The 19,164-nt window shown below is 42.5% G+C and overlaps 1 protein-coding gene across 4 annotated transcripts in view; it reads left to right on the plus strand.

The window, feature by feature from the left end:
- The first annotated feature begins 17,477 nt into the window (after positions 1-17,477).
- rxraa (retinoid X receptor, alpha a) overlaps positions 17,478-19,164 on the plus strand; it is a 111,060-nt gene continuing 109,373 nt past the window's right edge. The window contains exon 1 of one of the 4 annotated variants that reach the window (XM_083984152.1): positions 17,478-18,034. In XM_083984152.1, coding sequence (XP_083840278.1) covers positions 18,007-18,034 — 28 coding nt within the window. In that variant the 5' untranslated portion in view covers positions 17,478-18,006. The remainder of the gene's footprint in view (positions 18,035-19,164) is intronic. The other 3 variants (XM_083984154.1, XM_083984151.1, XM_083984153.1) reach the window with 3 other exon arrangements.

A 19,164-nucleotide genomic window follows, 5' to 3' on the forward strand; every position in this document is an offset into this window, starting at 1 on the left:
TTTAATGCACCTCTTTCTCGCTGATTCTGTATTAGAGACACTTTTGATGATCAGATAGAGTAAACAGCCTTTGAAAAAAGATTTGGTGGCTTCTCAACGGTAAATTATAAAATCCAATACCGGTGCTCATTCATAAGGTGGTCCGTGTTTTTCATACTTTGTGTTTTTGACTTGTATCAGACGCTTTTAATATCCTGGATCCTACCTTGTGTTTAAGCTCTGGTTTCAATAACAGTTCACAGACAGTCATACTAGAAACAGCACAGATCAAAATGTTTTTTTTTCTCAGAGTCCAATATTGAAAACTGTCTCGTAACAAAAGCTGCCTTTTGAATGTTTGGTCAGATTCTGATCAGCGAGGAACATTATTGTCTTTTGAGATGGTTACAGTCAGATTCGACGATACCGACGCTGCTGTGATGTGGTCGAGATACAACAGGAGACGACAGACTGGGCCCTGTCCAATCAGTCGGTCACGATCTGCATAACGTTGCAGAGGTGATGGGGGCAGGAGGAGCTAGAGGCAAACATCTGAACTGTACACAGTCACGGCATCTAAAGGATCTTGGCTAGAAGAGACATTTGCCAACATGGTTACCATAAAAAAAACATGGTGAATCTTATGTGAGGGTTTGGTTAGGTTGATTAACAGAACAGACATTTAAAGGTTGTGGAACGGTCATGATCACGGATAAAACAAACACTGACTATTCAATTGAAGCAGGGAATAAACAAAGTCCCCCTTTGTCCATCCAGTCCTCCTTCCTCCTAATACAGACTTTAACAACACCTGGCTTTTTGCTTAAATAATAAAAAATAATTGATTTTAATGTAATGAATTGACATATGGGGTCATATTCACAAGGCAGACTTGATTTGGATCCAATCATTTTAATTAAATGATGAATAGAAACACAAATACGATCAGGAATCTGTTATTTGTCACCATACAGTATGATGATGTGATGTCATCCAATCAGCTACAACCAATAAAGCCTTTAGGAACAAGTGACTTTTTGCTTTTCCGTCCTCAATCAGGATGGGACTGGTTTCCATGTCACCCACTGAGATGTGGAATACTGTATTGAGAACTGGCCATAGAACTGGATAAAAAAAATAAATGCTAGACATAGATTCAGTTGTGTTTTTTTTTTTTTTTTTTTCCATGATACACTATACGTGATAAATCTATTAACTGTCTCATCGAACACATTTGTTGGATTAAGACCATCGCAGGGAAGATTTAATTGATTAAATGAGCTTGTAATGTGATATATATATACACACCTCTGTGATGGAAAAGATACAAGATCTCTCCTGGTGACATCTGGTCTGCCGGCCTTTTTTGATGCAGTGCTACTTGGCCTTTGAACTCCAGTTATCTATCTATGCTCTGAACTCTCCAATGTAGCTTATGTGTTCCCTGCTGCTTCCAAGTGAGTATGGCCGTCATCAACGTGCAGGTGTTTGCTGTGGCACCGAGGACGGTATTTGATTCCACGACATCAGGCTGGCAGGGCGGTAACTGGGCCGCTAAACCTGTGACGGGGGTGTTGAGGGATGGCTAACGGTTCAACAATCATCACAGGAAGTGGAACCTCTCTGCGTGATGCCTTTTACCACAGCGTATCTTAGCTGGTGGCTGTTGCCTCGCAGCAGGAGGACGGGTTCTCTCCCCTGATTCTCCAGTGTCCTCCCACAGTCTTGCACATTGGGTTAATCGGCAACTCTGAGGTTCCTTTAGGTGTGAATCATAGACTGTAAAAAATATGGACGTAGCATCCGTGACGTCACCCATTGGTTTTGGGGAGTCGTTTTTGTGCCTCAAATATGGCGGCCTGATCAGCGCCATGTTGGATTTACCGGCCGAGAACCCGCCCACTGGCCTCGAAGCAGCTGTCACTCAACGTTTCCGCGCCCTAATTGGCCAGAATTTTAACCTAATAACAGTAAAACGGTAAAGTAAAAGGTAAAAGTAAAAAAAAAAATTCACCCCCCTCAGAGTGTGTGCGGGGGTAGAAATTATCGATTGAGACAAAAAAACGTGATGACACCAGGCTTTTAACATGTTTATTGAGGATGTAAAGTCGGCGATTTTAACATGGGGGTCTATGGAGAATGCTGCTTTCTGACACCAGCCCCCAGAGGAAGCCGAGGGGATTGCAGTTTTTTGAACGCGGAAGTGAGCTTCACTTCTCAGACCGACAACTGCCCCCTTGGTGTGAATGTCAGTTTGTGAGGTTGCATGTCAGGCTGCACTCTGGGTGGTGATTGGTTCTCTGTTGTCATGGTTTCTGTGTCATTCCCTGTGTAGTTCCTGCTTTATTTTGAAGTCCTCTCTTGTCTTCCTGTGATTACCTCATGTGTCGCACCTGTGTTTGATTGCACCACCTGTGTCTCGTTACCTCTGTGTTTTCTCCGTGTCCTCTGTCAGGTCGCCTGCCTGTTGTCCGTGCTCTGTGTTTGTTCCCTGCGTCGTTGCCCTGACTTTCTCCTGTGTGTTCAACAGGCTTTCCGCCCATCTGATCGGCTATATCCGATCGGCCGATATTTTGCATTTTATTCAATTTGTGAGATCGTCGTAATGTCTTAATTTCACCGATCCCATCAATGACCTCATTGTCGTGTTGAAACTTTTTGCAGATGCTCCAGTTGCATAGATAGCAGATGGCTTGTGTTATTTACTCCGAAGAAGTTCCACGGCACTGACATGTTTATTTGCTTGTGATTATGTTGCTAGCCAATGATTCAAGATTTTAAAAAAACTTAATTGTCCGTCACATAGTTACAGGGTTCAAAACATAAACGCCACAAAGACATAAAACACACATTGAAACCAATGAGACGAGTTTGTTTTGCTTTAAAGGGATAGTTCAAGATTTTTGGCAAATTGGCCCATTGCCGTAATCCTTAGCTGTAGGTTTGTTACCTTTAATTGTTGGTGCAAGCTATTTTTAGAACGGCGGAGCAGAGCCGCGAGCTGCTCAGAGCTACACTACGGAGGCTAATAGGATTTCTTCCCTCATCAAACTCATCAAATACACAATCCAGCAACTCCAAAACGCTCTCATGGACAAGTTGTGACCTGCACATTCACCACGCTATGAGATAATAACGGAACTTTCCTTTTTCGAGGTAAATGCAGAAACTGCTTGCCGAAAAACTGCCCCCGACGGGAACACGCAACAGCAGTTTTACATGAATTTACCTCGAAAACAACTTCATCTTGTAACATTCCGTTATTATCTCAGCTCGCGGTACTGCTCCGCCACTTTAAAAACAGCTTGCATTGACAATTTAAGGTAACAAACCTGCAGGGATTATGGCAATGGGCCAATTTCCCAAAATGTTGAACTATCCCTTTAAACAAACAAACAAAGCAAAATAGACACATCTCATTGTTGATACTCAGTAAACAGTGCATACAGTAAATGAACAAGTTATTTAAATAGACATATTCCTCTCTCACATGATCAGATCGTGATTGGTTATCGGTTTATTTAAACTGACTAATCGGTGATCGGCCCCAGTGTTCAAGCTGTAAATAAATACTTTTTGTTCACCCCACCATCCCTGTCTCTGCCTGATATGCATTTGGGTCCAGTTTCCCTCAATCCCGACACCTGTGACCCTGCAAAGATAATTAGTACAACCGATGGATGGATTGATGGATGGATGTCTGATCAAAGATGAACTCTGCTGCTGCTCCAGAATGAACCAGAGAGCTAGATCCTCTCCCTGAGCCGACTATTGATAACCATTTGAGACGGAGAAGAGAGATTCCAGTCCTCAGTTTCCTGAGCACCTGTCTGCTCTTCTTCTGTCACCACAGAACCAGTCAAGCAACCACTCGCCCTGCCCTCAAGCGCTCCCACAAAACCCTCCCTGGAGGGACACCGTCAACGTCGCGTGGAAAAAAAAAATCACTGCACGCACTGCAACCAACATGGACACTTTGTCGCTTCCTGCCGGTTCTGATCCTGATCTCGTTTTGAACCTCGCCCGTGGTTTTTTGTATTTTTTGCCTCGGCATCGCCCCTTTGTAGATTCTCTTTTACTTTCACATCTGCCTCCTGAGTTGTGCCCTTGGGTCTCCTTTTTTTTTAAAGAACCGTGACAGTGTCGGTGTTGTATTTACAGCTTGTTTCCGCCGTTCCCAGGTGGCCCAAAAAATCAAGAAGAAAATCAATGTGAAGAAAACAATGGAGAGCGAGAGCCAGAGTGACACAAAAAATACCACATGTTGACAGCAATCCATTAGAAAGACTCATACATCACTGCAATACAATAGCAGACTTCACCCACTGAAGACTTCCATATGGTGTAATCCACTCTCTCACACACAGCCAGACTCTGCCTGAGAAGTAAAACATGCTTTAATGTATCTGCTCCACCAGGCCGGAGAGAGGAAGGGTGGCCTGGAGAGTCCCCCCGATCGTTTGTACTTTAACTTCAAACCTTCTCTTATTCATGTGCCCCCTTTGTGCTCGCCACAAACGGTGTGCTCAATTGCATTATCATTACAGAGGAAATCACTCATATTAAGCCTCTGCACTGTCATTTGCCCCACAATCTCAGCTGTGCGCTGCCAAGCAAGCGTGGCAGGACATAAGATGCATGTGAAATGAGATTTGCATAAACAGTGTTGCTCTGCCATTTATTTATTTTCTCCCCTCAGCTGAAAAAATAAAATAAAATAAAATAATAGATGCCGGCTGCTCGCTGAGGATGTCCCCGAGGCTGCATCAAACAGGTGCTGTTCTTGGCACTGCATGGGACTTCATTGATGGTATTATTGTAATAACAACATAATGACCTCATCATGCTTTCAGATGTGGGTGCAGAGGGAGGGGAAGTGGGGGCAAAAACCAGGAGGAGCAGGTGGTGGCTCCTTCACAGGTCCTCTCTAGTGTAAATTATTATATTGCTAATGGGCTCATGATATCAGTGCTTCTCTATTAGCAGTGGAAAGGTGGCAAAGACTATATAATAATAATTTCTAATCAAAGGTTGAACCGGCAGAGGAGCAAGTCTCTGCCTCCCAAACCCTGTTTACAAAGAAAACAGTATAGAAGAATTGGTCGGAGACACATTGAGTCACTGCTGGCTTTCATCTTCTGCCGTTGCTGACTTTCTGTTTTACGCTGTTGTTATCTTCTTCATGCTAAAAACCTCAAAATGTGTCTTTTTTTTTCTTTTTTTGAAGTAACAGTGGTGTTGAAATACCCGACAGCCAATAACACACACTTTTTGTCTGTTTTATTCATTCATTCGTTCATTTAATCGCCTGGCATCAGGATTTTAGTCAGCACTAGTAGAAGTAGCAATGTATGTAGGGTTGTTGTTAGTTGTTTGTAGTTTTGTAGTTGAATCATCTTACATTAACCAGTATCAATATACCTCAAGAAAGTGAAGACAAAGCAGAAATATTTTCCTCACTCGGCCAAAAACATGCAAAAAATAATGTATCACAATTCACAAGACCTTGGGATTTTCATATTGCATTAGACTCAAGCTATTCTTTATTGTTATTTTGTCGTATAACAGTCAGTGTTGTTATTACACTATTATTTCACACACCAGAGCAGCAGAACATTAGACTAACTTTACCTGACATTTACGAGCGCTGTGTCGATTGTGTACATACTACGTACAGCCCCGCACTGTCTGACAGTATATACAGGATTTCCCATGTTGATGTAGGCTGCAGATGCATCATCATTTAGCTCGCACAAATAACTTAGACTGCGCCTCCGCCACGGCTTCTTTACATTTAGAATGCGATTGTGTGCTTGCGAATGACAACGTATACAGGAAACACCGCCAACAATGCCTTATTTAGGCTCTTTTGTGAAATGAGACATACAGGTATTTCTGGTCGTTAATGCGGCCTAAATACAGACTCAGCGGTGGGTTGACCTGCCATCGTCTCCGTCTTACTTTACCCCCTCTTATTCTATTCTGAAAAAAAACGCCTCTCAGTTTAAGCACGCTCTGTGTCTCTTTGAGCAGTAGCAGCAGCAGCAAAGTTCAACTCAGCCACAGGTGAACTTTGTCTCGAGTGGAACGCACTTTCAGAAGCTGCCTCGCATTTTCTTAAGTTAAGATGAAGATACAGTTCGAAGCCGGTGATGTGATGTAGGCAAATTATTCAGAATGCCAAGACTCTGTGTCAGGTTATATGTTACTACAACACCTGTTATTACATAGGAGATGTGTTACTAACCTTCGCTTGGGCTTAACCACACACTGTCTCACTCTCTCTCTTAGACACACACATACAACCCCCCTCCACCTGGGTGTAAAATGTCCACGTAATGCACTGCATATTCAATCATGAATAAAAGACGGTTTCATTCACTAATCCAAGCAAATAATTAAAATTGTACATCCTCATCATAAAGTAACAGTAGTCTATCTATTTTAAACACGTGATTAGTGTGCTGGCTTACACACACATACTTCCTCATTGTAAGGGACAGTCCAGACAGCACATATAGTTCCATCAAATTAATTATGCGTCACGTAGGTGTCTCCACCTCCCCACCCCTGTAGGAGACCAGCAGCGAGTCTGAGTCAATTCACTCCCAGTGGGAGAAGCGAACATGATCACAGATGATGTGCGAGTCTTTTGGAGGCCCCACAGTCACCAGAGTAAATATTGGATCCATTTTTCACAAGCTCCTTTCGAAAAGTCTGACATCAAAATGACATTTTATTCAAACCCACAGATCTGGGGGAAATTAACTTTATTTGTGGCCTGTTTCTGTCTCAGCGACAAACTCTCATGTGATCTCACACCGTCTTTCTCTGTTGGTTTTGGTCTGGTTTCACTGCTGCAGAAGGTGCTTTCTTCTGCTTTGCTGCAGAAGTTTTGAAAAGACCTTTATGTGAAACTAAGAATGAAGTGAACTGAAATTAAACTTGTATTTCTTGACTTTATCATTGTGTTTCTTTTGTTACAGTTTTTTTTCAATTGCAAAAGAAGAATTCATCAAAGCTGAAGTCACATTTTCAACTCTTAACACAGTCTGTAACACAAAAGTCCATGTGGAGCAAACTGTGAATCACCTTCCATTGCTTTTACACAAAATGCATTCAGTGACCACAGTCACTAAAATTCATGAACTCTTTTCTTAGTTACTCCACCGTCTACAAAACAAACTTTTGCAGTTTTTTTCCCCAATGCTAACACACTTCTATCAAAACAGTTAAAAATGCAGTCAAAACAGAATGATGGGGGAGAAAAACATTGGCATGTCTGCTGCAGCTACATTGAAATTTATTGAAAATCATAACAAAATATTGATATTATAAAACAAATACGAAAAATATTGAAAATAAAAATGATTTGCAAAATGTGCAAAATATGAAAAATATGAAAACGGCTGAGGGCAGCAGGCAAGTGTGGATTGTCCCTGGTCAGAGAGGAGCAAACATGACAATGTGTGCTGCTGTCTACTCTGCAATAATAGTTTGTCATCATTAGTCTCATTGGTCCGAAGGTCGAGAAATGCAACATTTGTTGTTGTGGGGTTCCACCACCACTCTGCTGCAGCCACTGACTGTATTGCTGATGTTGATGAAAACATGTGACCAGATGTAAAAGACAGGTAGTGAAAATGTTTTTTTTTGTGCATTTACAATACAGTAAAACATATTTTTCATAAGAACTCTAAATCACTATGGACAATTTATGTAACTGAAGCAATACACTGCATTACTGATTAATTCTTGTTCCATTATACAATAATTCAGTGCACTCGATGAAGTGTTAAAATCGTTTTCTATGATAAAATACTGATTTATCTGAAAACCTAAAAGATATAACATATATTTGATGTAATACTCTCGTTGTTGTTAGTATTTTGTAGTTCAGTGAACTCAGAGTGACGTGTTTGCTTCCTGAGTGAGACTTGTTGCCAGTGTTGTGGATAAATGAGCCTATTTTGAGACATGTGTGAAGTGTTTTGTTGGTGAGAAACAGTCTTGGGGGGGTGAGATGAGATGCACGTTGGTAATGCAGACTGGGTGAAAACCTACTGACCAATGCTTGTTAGCAAATGAAATAAACTGTATTATTTAACTGCTTTTGGATGGAAAACAGACTGATGATCATGTGGGCCACTACTGATCAAATATTAAGCAGACAAGAAGTGTCAATCACTAATACAAATGATTGTGTGTAATTACCCACTCCAGGGGACAAAATTGGTCTTTAAAAAAAAAAAAAAAAGCAACAAACTATTAAGCACAGCATTCAAGTCTTTGTTTTGCCACATCAGTGCTCAAAGACTTCCGAGTGTCACAGCTTGATAGGCCATGTACCGTTTTTCAAAAAATGTTACATCAGTGTCCTCAGCTGGAACCCAAAACTAAGAGCCTGACTGACAGCCAGGAGATCAAGCATCTGTGTGTCTTTCTCCATGAATAATGACTGTGTGTGTGTGTGTGTGTGTGTGCATGCATGTGAGTGTGGGTGTGTTTGCGCAGGCTTTTTTGAATGTGCATTCTTCTGTTTGTGCTTGTGTGTCTTATATGTGTGCGTTTAAGTAGGCGGGCGGATGGATAGATAGATAGCTTGTTTGCTTGCGTTGTTTTGTGTGCAAGTGGGTGATAATGAGTGTGTGTTTATGCTCGTTTCAAGTGTGTGTGTGTGTGTGTGTGTGTGTGTCGTCTGGGCTGGAGCAGACTACACATGGCCGAGGCTTCAGCTGAAGGCTCACACAGTCTGCTTGCCACAGTTCAGTGAAGGACCCGCTCTCCGCTGACAGCACACCTCCTCCCCCCTCCAACTCTTTTTCATCTGAAATTTCATAGATGCATTCGGGCAGCTCAATGACAACACGTCTCTATTCCTGCTCTAAAAACCTCCCAGCACCGAGCAAACTTCCTTACTAAGCTGCAAATTGGCATGCTGGGACTATCGCTTCACTCATCTTGAACAAGTCTTTTGTAGTTTGAAAGCCTTTTGAAAAACTTTTTTTTTTTTTCCCTACGTTGTCATTGAGAGGCACTTTTATAAAAACTTAGAGAAAAAAAAGTGTTTGCTTTTGTACTTAGCATATTGTGAGGGAGGGATACTGTAACACCTTGAGATGCTTTCTTTATTTATGTACATAATACATTATTACATAATACATTATTTAAAAAAAACAGTCTACGGTTCTTTACATGCGCTTCTGTTCTATAACTCTGCAATCAATTTCACACCAGGAGGACAAGTTATACATTTTTGTTTCCTTTTCTGTCTTTTTCCCAACTGACAGCCAGAGTCTGTAGCATATACTTTATTAGTTATTTCCTGTGTAGGGAAGGAGCAGCAAATCTGGAAGGTTCCTTGCCTCTGAGGTGTGAAGGAGGCCCTGTTTTTTTCCCTGCAGCAGGGCCTCTTGTCAGGGGAAGGAGGAGGGGAGGCTGCGGGGTGTGTGTGTATGTGTGTACGTGTGTGTGTGTGCGCGCAGGGGGGCTGTGGACAGAGAGGAAGGGGGTTAATCACGTTTGCAACAGGACGGGCTTCCCCTTGAAGTGGGAGACAGTGGTAGGAAGTGTCCAGATTTATGGCGCTTCATAGCCAGCCTTCACCATGGCAGTTGACCAGCAGACAGAAGGGGAGAGTGTGAGAGGAGCTGTAAATCACAGTGAGAGTGTGGCTCAGACACACACACACACACACAAACACACACCCACAGCTCACAGGCAGCTAAAGTGTGAAGGAAGGCTTGCTCTCCAGTCGTCTGCTGACAAGATAGAGCTGTTCCTGCTCCTCTTTCATGAAAAGTTTGGAAATATGTTTCTGCTGTTTTTTTTTCTTGCTTGACCTTTCGGAACTTTTATATTCAAAAGATCCTCACTGTGCTGAGTGAGTTACATGACCCCCAAAGTCCACAAAAACAAAACACACTGAAAAATCCATCACCAACCATCAGAATAATAAAAAAAGGACACACAGTTGTCTAATTTTTAATATTAATTCTAAAAAAAAAAAATGTTTGGGTTTCCAGCAGCATTTGAAGCTGGAGTGGCTCAAAATACACAACCGATTTTTAAGAGGAAATAGAACATTTTGTTTTTGTACCAAGGACGAAGTGGCAACATTTCAGTGGAGTCAGTCTGGTGGCACCAGAAGCTGACCAGGCTGTGCCAACAGGTGCTAAAACTCAAGGTGAGGACTGTGTCTACTGAGAGCATCAATTCGACAAACTTATACGACCTGACAGCAGCAGCTGACACTGATGTTTTGTGGGTTTTAAATTGATTTGTTAAGTATCCAAAACCCTGCATCTTCCAAATGTCTTCATACCAACGTCAAAGAGCCCAGTGTCTTTCTGATGGTACATTAACGTCCATTGACATATGTGCATTTGTCATGAAAATTAATTTGCAACCACATGATGATTTGGATTTTATGGATATTTTTTTGTAAAATAGAGCATAACTGGAGGATTATGGCAGAATATAATCAGAACAGAAGTATTTTCTGTACCTGACATTCAATGCCAGTGTCAGTTTTGACAGAAATGGGCTCAGCCTCAAATGAGAGACTTGCCTTGAACTCAGGAGTGTAAAATCTGCTGCACTCTATGTACGAAGAGTCGTGACCAGAAATAAAACATCATCTCACAAGGTTATAAATAATCTAATCTGTGTGATCTGATCACACCCCGCTGTTGTTTGCCATCTTTTGATATCTTGCTGATTAAGATGAAAACAAACAAAGGTCTAAAACCTGGAAAAGATGAAGATACAGTAAGCGTGCGGTGTCTTAACTGGCAGCGGCAACACGAGCTGGCTGTGATGAGGGGTTAATCCAGACAGATAGCATCACTGTTACTCCTGGCTTCCCCTGGGCTAACGGCGGGCTTCGTGGACTCGCTAATGTCTATACCCTGATATCTCCACAGGCCTGCTTTCAAAGACAGAACAAATGACTTTGATTTCAGCAAAGAAAAATGTGTTATCTCTATCACATCTGCCATGTCTGAGTCACTGAGGTTTATTATTAGCACCACCACTCCTGTGTGTGTGTGTGTGTGTGTGTGTGTGTGTGTGTGTGTGTGTGTGTGTGTGTGTGTGTGTGTGTGTGTGTGTGTGTGTGAGTGGGTGGGTGACTGCCACGCTGTAGGTGAACATTCAAGGAGCCACAGCAGAGGTGTCCTCTTACTTCACTCCACTCTGAAGCTCTTCTCGGTGAAATGACTCTCTTGCCTCTTTTCAAGCACCATTGAGTCTATTTCCTTCGCAGGCGGCCTCAGGATCACTTAACATGAGGCGTGCACGTGCGCGTGTCTTCGCAAAAACACGCGGCGAAGGCGAGAGGGAGGGAAGGGAAGGGAGGGAGGGAGGGAAGGAGAGCGGGAAGTGCCACATCCACGGCCTTCTAACCCGTGCTGGTATCTGCTCATCCAAGCTTAATGGCTTCAGCAGATGTGTGGGGGGGTGGTGGTCTCTCTCTTCTTGTCATATTTTAGACTGCTGTGTGCCCACATGGACTCTGGCCTGGTTAGACCATCCATCCTCGCGGCTGTGAGGCCCCCCCCCCCTTCCCACTCCTTTTCTGAACGCGCGCTGTACCCTGTGTGTACACAAGATCTCTGGCCTCAGCGGGGAATGTTTATCCAGCTGAAGTCCAACAGTGTCGCACTCTCTCCCAGCTGCACTGTGGCGACCGGAGAGGAAGTCACTTAGGACAAATCTATTGACTAATATCAGACATGCAGAGGCTTCTTTGAAGTGAATGTCACTGCAAAATGTGAATCCCAGCTCCAAACCTATGCATTTTATGCTGTTTTTCCCCTAATTACCTCTAATGGTGTGGGTTTTTTTTTTGTTTGTTCTCAGATGAATAACATTTCCAAATCTCTCATTTGCCCCATTAACATTTGCAGATGAAGTGTAAAGCGCAAAAAAATGGTAAAGCAACCACATAAATAGGCACTTTGTCCAGCCAATGGTGTATCCAGCCTCCAAAATATTTCACCCCTATAGGACTGAAATGTTTTGTCGCAGGATGTGCTCCCGATTGCGAGTCTCAATACTGCAGAGCAATGCAGGATTAGGAAGCAGGATCAGCAACAATGCAATGCAAAGTAGCTGAGCTTTGCAAGACAAAACTGCAACCATCCCCAAAAAAAATTGCTTTCTGTGAAATGTAAATTAGTGGCTCAAGTGCATCCAGTCAGGTGACGGTCCACAATTTGAGTTTGGCTGAAATAATACATTTGTAGTATTCTGCACATACAGTAGAGTGTGAATTCTGACTTGGCTGCCAGAACTGACTGGGGACTTGGAGGATGACAGATGTTACATAATGTGAATATGCTATTGAGGGGTGGGAAATGCACTGAAAAATGCAAAATAGAGTTATGCAATGAATTATAACCTATCAGTGTGCACTTATATCACCTGTCCTCTTCAACTCCACACCAAAATGAAAAAAAAAAAAGAAATGTTTGACTACACCTTCAACCCTTTGCACAGCCATAATTCAGCCTCTCAATCTGTCGGCTCCAGCAGCACAGTAGCTTCATCATCAAGCAATAATGCTGGACTCAATCGTAGGTAAGAAGATGATGCTGTGCAGGGACGGTGATTCCTCCCCCCCTAGTGATAAAACCAGCTTCTGCCAAGTGCTGACGAGATTTATCACCGTGTCTGTTTAAACGTAGCCAATTTCACTTTAATATGATATTAAAGAATGATGCATGCCTGAGCTTCAGACGTTCCCGTTGAGGGAGTCTCGTCTGCCGGTGGCGGCGTTCAAAAACCCGGCGTGGTGAGCCAGTGATACAGCTGATGTAATGTTCAATATTGATAACAGCCCTGAGCAGAATGGGCTTGGATCATTTGGGAAAATATTGTGTGATCTTTTTTTTTTTTTTCCAAACTACCATTTCTTGGCCCCGCGCCTGGATTCATGTCATCCATCAGTTCAATTTGATGGGCAGATATCCACAAAGCTCTTATCACCTCCAATGAAATGAACTCTGTCTGTGAAAACAGAGCAGGCAGAGCCGGCGTCGTGCATATGAGGTGAAATTGGTTCTGCGCGCACGTCGTTTCAAACCTGAATTATTTCTGAAATCTATCTTTAATAGTTTTATGCACTTATTTCTACTGTGTGATATGAAATATAATGATAATATGGGGAGAAGTTCTAGAAAGATCTAGTCTAAAACATGGTTCCAGTCCTTGAAGAGACTATATGAGTGTTTTTTTGCTTCATTTAGCTCTCCATTGTTTCCCATTCATTCAGAGCACAAACACCAATTTACAGACTACCTGAATTTAACTTGTAGTTGTGATCATAATAACTATGACGTTTGTATTAGGTTTGTCAAAGTTACACTATTTTTCCAAAGCAAGTCACTACTGACTTGGTCAAATAAATAAAAAAAATATTCCATTTGATTAAAATCTGCTCTTTTTTTATTTTTTTTATTTGGCCAAGAGTTGGTCAATTTGAATATTGTATACAAAGTCAATATGCTGAGATCTTGGAATTCGGCACCCTACGTATGTGCTCAGAGCTTTCCTACATAATAAGCAGGGATTATTCATAATGACATGTCAGGTATGCTCATATTTGGTTTTATCTCCATCGATCTATCTAAGTTGTCACCTCATTCACCACACTATGAGATAATAATGGAACGTTATGAGACATAGTTGTTTTCGAGGCAAATTCATGCAAAACAACTGATGCACATTCCTGTCAGGGGCAATTTTTCAGCAAGCAGTCTCTGCATTTACCTAGAAAACAACTCTGTCTCGTAACGTTCCGCTATTATCTCATAGCGTGGTGAATATGCAGGTCACAACTTGTCCACGACAGTGTTTTTGAGTTTTTGGATTGTGTATTTGATGAGTTTGATGAGGGAAACCAAGAAATCCCATTAGCCTCCACAGCGTAGCTCTGAGCAGCTTGCGGCTCTGCTCTACCGTTTTAAAAATAGCTTGCACCGACAAATAAAGGTAACATATCTACTTCGGCTTTAGGGATTATGGCAATGGGCCAATTTGCCAAAATGTTGAACTATCCCTTTAACCAATTAGACCACAGATCCAAATCTATTGTTGTAGAAATTTTGCTTTGACATTGTTCAGTACAGAAAACAGTCATATATTCTGTCATTGTTTCATTGAAAGGTGGAATTAGTGAGAATAGTGCAAATAAATAATTTACTTTTTGCAGGGACCCCTCAGTGACCTCTGGGGGACCCCACTCTGGAACCCAGTGGTGTAGATAATCAGGCTGGATTGTGAGCTTGTTTTCAAACCACGGTAGACATATACAGTTTGTCAGTGTGCTCCCAGATCTTAGCAGTCAGTTTGTTGTCCAAAATGTCAACATTACTAATGGTAATGATGGTGGAAACCAATGGTTGCAATTAACTGGACCTGTCCAATGATGTATGTTTATAGTGATGGGGATTACACAGCACAAAGACTCAGCTAATTGACCTTCACACAAATCAGTGGCTGCAGAAAGAAAAATATACTAAAGAATCTCAGCTGCGCAGTGCACATTTGAAAGTGATCAACAAAACTAAATCACGTACATGCGATGTGTATTTCACACACCCACTGCTACGGTCTTTCTACATCTGTCTTTACGGTTTCCCTGATTTTTTAAGACAAAATAGCTGCATTTATGACCACACTTGTGCTTCTGTGTGTGCGATGGTCCCTCTTCCTGCCTCTGTGTGCGTCTCCAGCGCTCAGTCTGTCAGCTCTTGTTGATTTCCGCAGGGGAAGTTGCCTCAGTGTTATCCTCAGACAAAGCCCTGACCCCGGGGTTAAGGAATGTGAACTCGGGGCTGTGACGATCAAGACCTTCCCTCAGGGTGGACAATGCTGAACACCTCAGCAAACGCCCTAATGATCTCACATGCTTTTGTGTTCCTTGTAGCGCACCTTTTTCCTCAGCGCTCAATCAACTGATTACATGAAAAGTGGAATCGGGATTGAGAAAGATAAATGTCGGACATATGCTCCTAATAAAGACCAAATCAAATCTGTGTCTGACCATTTATAGCTTCTACTTTTATATGAGGTTGGCTTAATCAGATTTTTAATGGTATTCCTGAACACCAATAAGTGTGCTATGCTACAACAGTTTTGATGATTGATTAATTTATTAAGTTCACTATCAAGCAAAAATATCAAATTTCCACTAGTTCCAGATTGTTAAATTAGCATTTTTTTCTCAGTTCGATCTCTGTAAAATGAACACGTTTTCAGTTTTGGACCATCACTTGGTGCATTTTCCACAATTTTCTGACTATTGCTGAAACAAATAATCGAGAAAAAAAAAATTGCCGTGTATGTTTACCCGTACATTCCTCAGGATTGGAAACCATTGTCAATGCCACTGAAAGAGGCCATAATCACTTTTACGGATGAGCTTGTCGTGAATGGTCAAAGTACAAAGGAGACCAAAAGGCTCTTGTCTCATTTATCACCCACTTTAGGAGAGGCAGAAAGAAGAGGAGGAGGAGGGGGCGCTGTCAAAGCAACCATAGCAGAGCGTATCGTAACAGTGGTGGTCTGTCATCCCCTGAGGCCCAGACACATTGCTTAAAGTGGAGAAAAAAAGACGGCAGAAGAAAGAGAGAGAAGGGGAAAAGAACTGAGCCAAGTGATATCGCAATTAAGAGTGTAGCGTATAGGCTTGAGGCCTCCGCGAGCACAGAGGTGCGAGGCTCTGAGGAGAACCCAAACTGCCTCCAGAGAATTTATATGAATGGAGGTGAAGGGTCAGACTGCTATTAATCATGGCCCATGCAGGCCGAGGATTAAATAGCTCGGCGTCGCGGGGCCGATGAGAGGACCTGGCCTGATCGAGGTGTTTAAAAAAAGGGCCGTGTTGTGTCTGTCTTCGATTACAGAGCCAAGACCTGAGGCACAACTGCTTTCTGAAGAGAGCACAAATAGGATGTCCAGTTCCCTCCCTCCCTGCCTCCCTCGCCCAATGAGCATTTACCCAGCCAATTAAGTCACTTAACATCACGGTGCAAACATGACACGTTTGACTATCAATCATCAGACGCCGTTTGTGATGATTGATAATTGTTTACTCGGAAGATAGATGAAGGAGATTATCGCACAAAAGCAAGTCCTTGTCTTTCCCGGGACTCACATTCTCTCTCTTCAAACATCTGCGCACCCACACACACAGAAAATGCACAAACGTACGCTCTCTCTTCCACACACAGTAACACACCTTGAATCAGTGCCCAGTCAGACTTAACTTTTCCCTTTTTTTGCACAACTGCCTTTGATCTTTGATATGCCATGCATTGCATTAATTATGTATCTCGCCTCAGTACAAACGTGGTGAACACCTTCAGGTGTTTAATGGGAGCAGGCTCATCACAGGGGCCTAGAGGATAACTGCAGGAGGCTTATGTATACACTATAGGCTGCATTTGCTCCTATATGCAGTGCATGCATAAGGGATTTTATATGGGGGGGGTTGGTGGATGTAAAGCCTGCATCTGCAGTGCTCTCCTTCAAAGCAGGGACATTTTCCACTCTCCTGAAATGTGCAGGAGTGGAGCATTTGGGGAGAGAAGATGCACGCACGACGGATGTGGCTTGAATTAGACATAAACAGATATAGCAGCTAGAACAATGGCAGTGAAATCATCTAGATCTAACATATGCAGTGAGAGTTATGCAAATTGAGCGTGGTGCCGCTTGCTGTAAAGCTAGCCTAGGGGGACTTGTGTGAATCTGCCCCAAACTTTTTATGCATCTGCAATAAATTCATAGATTTTTTTTTTTTTTTTTGCCATGTTGGCAGATCACACAATAGATTTCATAAACATTAGCAGATGCAGAGAGGGAGTGTTGAGAAAAATGATGGTGTTGACTTGCGCAATCTTATGATCTGGATTTACTTTTTGTTGTTGTTGTTGCTTTACACAATATAAACACAATGACATTGTTCCGATTGGGTTGTGCTTTCCATAACTTGTATCTGGATTTGTTCAGCTTGTTCCTTTCCTCACAGTGTCAGTAAACACTTTGTAATGAGTGCTGTTTGTCTTGTCTTGATCTAGGTAAATGTTAATGTTCTTCTTGATCCCTCTAAATCTCCAAAAGCTCAGCCCAATTCAGGATTTAGACACAGCAGCAGATTTGATATCAGACATATCAGATAAAATGCTATCAAATCATCACCCTCCTGCAGGGCACATTAGTGTTTATTATATTTTCACTTTTTTTTTTTTTTTTTTTTATAAAATCTTGTAGCAGCTTCTAGAAAGAGATAGGCTAATTGCTTCAGCAGTGAGGAACTGTAGTTGAAACATCTATCTCCTGAGCCAACAGCCCTGGTTCAACAGATGTGACCAGGTTAAAATAACAGGAGATAAGCAGTGAAAAGAATAAGACGTTGCTGCTCAGCTGAAAGGGCTCCACGTGATGTGGAATAACAACCTCTACCTCGAGGAAAACTGCAGACTTTTAATAACTCGGAAGAAATGCGCTGCGTATTTTTTTTTTTTTCTTTCTTCCTTTCTTGTGTGTAAATTCCAAAGTTCACGACGAGGCTCGCGTTTCTGTCTGTGTGGCGTCGCTGCAGCTCGGTCGACGTCGGTGGGAGTACCCCCTGCGCAGGTCCCCTTTGCAGTGCAGATCCAGTAGTTGGAGTTGTTGTACACCGAGCACGAGAGGGAGAGAGATAGAGAGAGGGAGGGAGGGAGAGAGAAAGAGAGAGAGAGGAGTGTGAGCGCAGCAGCTGAGTGAGCAAACAGAGGTAGAAACATTAGGTTATCTTCTGAGACTATCAGACATCGACCTGTCACTTTTACCGCTTCGAGCCGAGTCCCGTCTTCTTGAAGAGGACCACAACAACAGCAGCAGCAGCAGCCGCAGCAGCAGCAGCAGAGCCCGGGTCTGGTCCGGGTCTGGTCCGGTCTGCTCGAGCAGCAGCCGCCTGTGAAAAAACTCCCAAACGCGGTCGTCTCAGCTGGCATGAGCTAACCTACCAGACAAGACATGGAAACCAAACCGTTCCTGTCATTGGGTAAGTTTGTTTGTCTAATGACAAAGCCTCGTTTGTGTTATGAATGTGAAGGATTTGATGGGACTTTCATCGGCAGATTAGTGTGAAACGTCCTCGCGCTGCGTTTTTTTCTCCCTTTTTTTTGTGCCTCCTTTTATCTTTTGACAGCGCGTGGAGCACCAACATGTTACGAGCTGTTGAACTGCAGCGGACGTTGCCTACTTTTATTTACCTTAAAATAAAATAGACTTGTACTTTCTTCTCAAACAACACAACACATACACACACGCACACATGTTACGTTTCCTAATGGTGCTGCTGATGAGCCGATGACATGTCGCTTTGATACGAGGTGACATCTCACTCTGGATAAGCCGCGCGCATTCCTCGCGTGCGCTGCAATTAAATGCAGCCTACTTGTTTTTAACTTTGCACGTGCGCTTTAACCGTCGGCGTTTTTTTTCTTTCGTTTTTTCTTTAGAAATTGAATTAGTTGCACGACGGTGAAGTGTAAACGCAGATGAAGCTTCCACCGCAGCGTTTGCTGTGTGCGTGAACAAGAAGCGCTAAAGAAAATTTTAACTCTTTTGCAACTTTTCTTTAATCCAACGAACTGTTTATTTATTTATTTCGCATTGTAGCATCGCGTCTCGTGCCCATGTTGTGTGTGGTTTCCTCCATTAACCCTTTAGTGAAAGTTAGACGTGCATGTCTCTGTCTCTCTTTCTTTCTCCTTTCTTTCTTTTCTTTCTCTTTATGTTGTTTTTCACGTGGCTTGGTTTAACTTGCGGCTAAATTTGCTTCCGTTGTATGTGTAACTAGTGGTTAAAGAAGTAATAACACAAGAAGAGTGTGATTTGAACTTGTAGCGGTGCTTAACTGAAGTTGTTTGACTCATTAAGGGCAGTTTTAGTTTTTTACCTCTGTGCTCAGTTTAAGACCATGCAAAGTGAACACACCAGTTACAAACAGGTGACACAGGTGGGGATAGTGCAGACTTACACTCTGTCATTGTGAGTTTGACCAGAAGCCTGTTCTGTGTGTGATGGAAATGCTCAGTTTAATCCTGCACACTGGCAACAGGCTGCAGAGGAGACACAGTAACAGCTACTTCTGTTGAGTTGTAGAGGCAGACTGACAACTTTCACATT

This window comes from Trachurus trachurus, assembly GCF_905171665.1.
Source record: "Trachurus trachurus genome assembly, chromosome: 12".
Taxonomy (NCBI): Eukaryota; Metazoa; Chordata; class Actinopteri; order Carangiformes; family Carangidae; genus Trachurus; species Trachurus trachurus.